Genomic DNA, 4302 nt, shown 5'->3' with positions numbered 1-4302 from the left:
CTCTCCGGCACTCTCCGGCACTCTCCGGCACTCTGCGGCATCTCTCCGGAACTCTCCGGAACTCTCCGGCACTCTACGGTACTTAACAACACTCAACGGCACTGTACGGCCTTCGATAAGGCTCGAAAACACTTAAGAAACGCTCAAAAAACGATCTATAACGCTCGAAAACGCTTGAAAAACACTCGAAGACGCTCGAAGAACGCTCGAAAAAGCTCTAAAAACGCACGATAACGCTCAATTACTCTCAAAGACGCTCAATAACGCTCCAAAATACTCGAAAACGGGTGAAAAACGATCGGTAACGCTTAAAAACGGTCTAAAAACGCTCGAAAACGCTCGAAACCTCTTTGAAAATGATCGAGAAATATTTGAAACGTTCGAAAACGCTCGAAACGGTCGAAAAATGCTCGATAACGCTAGATAACACTCGAAAACGTTCGAAAACTTTCAGAAACGCTCTAGAAACGCTTGAAAACGCTCGACAACGCTAGTAGGAAAATGTAAAAATCATACGCGAAAGGACTCAGCTTATATCCGCAGTTAGATGAGCCTCGGGAGGATTTTTCGCAGTATTCGATCCTCAGGCATACTCGTCGAGTGTAGCGCCGAACGCACACATACTCAACGTCTCCACCCGTAGCTTGGCGCTTGGCTGGTTGGGACGCATTAAGATTTCTAGGAGCGATCGCACTCACGCAGATTCGCTGCATGAGAGTTCCAAGACACACCGACGCGTGCCCCGAAGCTCCGCATCACGTCGACTTCGTGGCAACAATGTACTTAATAGTAGTGGATAAGTAGATAAAGTCAAATGGAGCGTCATGAGTGTTCTTCCCTTACCATCAAAAGCGAGCAGTGTCGTTAAGCGTAGGTAAGCCACCACCGTCAACTGCCGCAAGGTATTACCATCACGAGTACGTGAGCCGTCAACGGTGACTGGTAGATGGTACCGCCATCGCGAGTGCGCGAGCTCCTATCAGAAATTCGTTGCGCCGCCCTTGGGGGCAGAAAACGGTGAAAGCTAACGTACGAAACCAGAGAGCAGCACAGGATACGATCGCACGATCCTTCGCATGAGCAATCTCCCAACTCATCTCTGTAACTCATCTCTGTCTCACAAATCATTTTTGGACTCTATGCAACTGTATGCCAATGAAGGTGTTGGCATTGTTGATTGCTATTCCAATTTCTCTAGTGAAAACAGTAACCTAGGAATATAGTTTGAAACCAACAATCAATCCTGTTTCCAGCATTTCTTAAAAATGTAAATATTACAGGCAACATAAGTAGCACTGTCCGGATGGTATACAAGGTAGTAATTATTATTTAACATTTATGTCGATTAAATACAGATCGAAGTGAATTCTTAAATCTCAATATTTGTTTAGTTCCAATTATTTGTTTTTGTCCTGGACGAAGTATTGCACGTCAAGTTAAAGTATTTATCCAAAGCGATGTTCAACCAAATGACCATTCGTGATCGCTGCGTATACAATGATTGCACAAATACCAGAGAAAATAGTGAATGCAGGTTTTTTCGATTTCCAGGACCAAGAGACCCCCGTCAACATATTTGGATTAAAAACTCTGGTATGAATAAAACTCATGTGTTATTCGTCCCTCATCTTTATTTATTAAATTGCTATTTTAAAAAGTTTTCTATCAATTTGTAATTTTATTACAGGAAATAACTGCTTAAAATTATGGTCAGCAGCAACCGTGCAGAATGCAGTATTATGCCAAAATCATTTTGCTTCTTATTACTTTACCGATGAAAGTCGTCATCAGTTAAGATGTTATGCTGTACCGGTATGTTATAAATCCAAATCAGATAAATCCAACCTTAGTGATTCTGTAACAGTTAAAGTTTTACAAAATTTAATGTTTCAAAATCCTTGTGGAAAAATAGAGGAACATTCAGGATTACCTACTCCTGAAAGTGACACAAATACCAGTATTCCTATTGAAGTAGCTTCAAGAGAGAATACTAGAAAATCTATTATAACTGATGGAATGAAAAAGCGGAATACCTTGCTCAATATATCATTACAACGATTAAGAATTAAATATGAAGAGAACCATTTAAAAATGGAAAATCAAAAGCTAAGAAAACGAAAATACGTTGGACAAAGAATAAATGCAATTTTAGAGAAGACCCATTTACGACCTTCAGCAAAAGCTGCAATTAGACTTCAATTACTGGAATGGAAAAGTCCTTATACTAAGGAAGAAAAAGATTTAGCAAAACAGTTACTTTTTCATTCCGTTTCCGCACTCATGCTATTGCGGAAACGAGGATGTAATTTTCCTAGTGAAAGTGCCATTTGGCAATGGATCACAGAATATGATAAATCTAATAATATGTAGCAGAATTCATTCAAAAGGTTCATTTTCAAATAAAAACGCATGTAATTTAATTGTATATAATGTGACATCATTTTGTACAGTTATCTGTTATGTGGACACCACTCGACACTGACTTACAGGTTAATGGAATCAAATGTATCATTTATATAAATCTCGCACACAATAAAATAATCAACTAACGGGTTACTGATTCTTCGATTTATTCTGAAAGATTTATCCGGTAATTGAACATAACCTCATTTTGGTAGCAGTGCTTCCATCTACTACACCAAAACGTAACGTATTCATATTTACTTAACTATTTTCTAAACGATTCTACAGTTGGGGTTCTATTTAGTAATACTTTCCGTGACATAAATCGTGTAAACAAAACCTCCAAAACATTATTGCCGTTACCACTGTAATATATAAATTTTGTAAGTAGATGTAGAATATTTGTTATATAAATACAAAAATTATTACGTGAAATGTCTACGCAAGAGATAGAGGAGACTCCAAAAACGGAATTTCATTTCATTAAAGAAGTCGATTGCAAACAAGGAGCTGTACGCTCAGTACGTTTCAGTGGTAAGTATACTAGAATTCAAATGTATTTAAAATTATTTGATGATAGACATTATTTGCATATAAAATTTTAGTCGATGGATCATATTGTCTGACATGTGGATCGGACAGAAAGTTGAAACTATGGAATCCATACCGGAGCGTTCTTTTGAAAACTTACGGAGGACATGGAGATGAGGTAATGGATGCAAGTCCTTCCTGTGATAGTAGTCAATTGATATCTTGCGGTTCAGATAAATCTGTAATTCTTTGGGATGTGGCCACGGGTTCACCTGTACGAAGACTTAGAGGCCATGCAGGACCCGTTACAACAGTCAGGTGAATTTGCGTTAGAAAGTATCAACTTTTACATTCTGCAATTATTAATTTATATATTTGTTTACTTTTCATTTCAGATTTAATGAAGAATCTTCTATGGCAGTCTCTGGTTCTCGAGATAACGCAGTAATGTGTTGGGATATTCGTTCAAAATCCTTTGAGCCAACTCAGGTTCTTAAAGAAGCTAAAGATTCAATATCCAGTGTGAGGGTCTCGGATCACGAAATATTATCAGGTTCTTTTGATGGAAGAATACGCAGATATGACATACGTGTAGGAGAGGTGCTAACAGATTATATTGGAGGTTTGTACTTTCAACACAAAATCAAAAGTGGCTAAAACTATAAGAATTGGTGGAATAATTACATCTGTGGATATAATGAATTGAACAAAATGTCTTTTAGATGCTGTAACCTGTGCCAGTTTCACAAGAGATGGGCAGTGTATCGTTGTTAGTTGTGCCGACGGAGTCATTAGATTAATGGATAAAGATTCGGGTGAACTACTTGGAGAGTTTACAGGACATTCTGCAGATAATTTATGCTTAGAATCCAGTATCGATTGTCAAGATGTATATATAATTTCTTGTTCTGGAGATGGTAAACTATGGGTTTGGGAGTTGGCCACGCAGAAAGTATTTGCTAAATTAACTGGGCTTGATCCCTCCAAGCACCCCACCGTTTCCCTTAGCGTACATCCACAAAGAAATTGTATCTTGGCTACGAGTGGAACAAAATTACTAATGTGGGACACTGTAAATTGTAGCATAGATTAATATTATCAAGTTTCTTTCCATAAAAGCTTAATTTTTGCAATGAATAGAATGTACATACTATGTCGTTTGTCATTTACTTTAACGCCTTTAATTTCAAAGTTCACTTTAAGACTTTAAGCTACTTATTTTGATTCAATAATGCATCATTAAAAGAACATAAAAATCAGTTCCTCTGTAAATTAATAACGCAGTTAATAAATAAAATTATAAATTAGATTTATCTTCCGAGGTTAGCAAAACTCATCTAAATGATTTTTTATGTACTATGCACGTTA

General features: G+C 37.4%; 1 protein-coding gene across 3 annotated transcripts; it reads left to right on the top strand.

The window, feature by feature from the left end:
• The first annotated feature begins 1096 nt into the window (after nt 1–1096).
• Nucleotides 1097–4238, top strand: LOC105699755 (WD repeat domain-containing protein 83). Of its 3 annotated transcripts, none has more exons than XM_012425011.2 (7): nt 1097–1315; nt 1552–1593; nt 1688–1812; nt 1913–2937; nt 3009–3252; nt 3330–3556; nt 3657–4238. In XM_012425011.2, the coding sequence occupies exons 4-7, from the start codon at nt 2838–2840 to the stop codon at nt 4025–4027; spliced, it is 942 nt and encodes a 313-aa protein (XP_012280434.1). In that variant the 5' UTR covers nt 1097–1315; nt 1552–1593; nt 1688–1812; nt 1913–2837; the 3' UTR covers nt 4028–4238. The 3 variants fall into 3 exon arrangements, with proteins under 3 accessions (XP_012280434.1, XP_012280432.1, XP_012280433.1); XM_012425009.2 differs by having other exon boundaries at nt 1392–1593; XM_012425010.2 differs by having other exon boundaries at nt 1392–1593; nt 1688–2937.
• The last annotated feature ends 64 nt before the right edge of the window (nt 4239–4302 follow it).

The sequence above is a fragment of the Orussus abietinus genome, unplaced genomic scaffold (assembly GCF_000612105.2).
Source record: "Orussus abietinus isolate OABI.00-Male unplaced genomic scaffold, Oabi_2.0 scaffold182, whole genome shotgun sequence".
NCBI lineage: Eukaryota > Metazoa > Arthropoda > Insecta > Hymenoptera > Orussidae > Orussus > Orussus abietinus.
The sequence above is the reverse complement of the archived record's forward strand: the minus strand, read 5'-3'. Positions and strand labels throughout refer to the sequence as shown.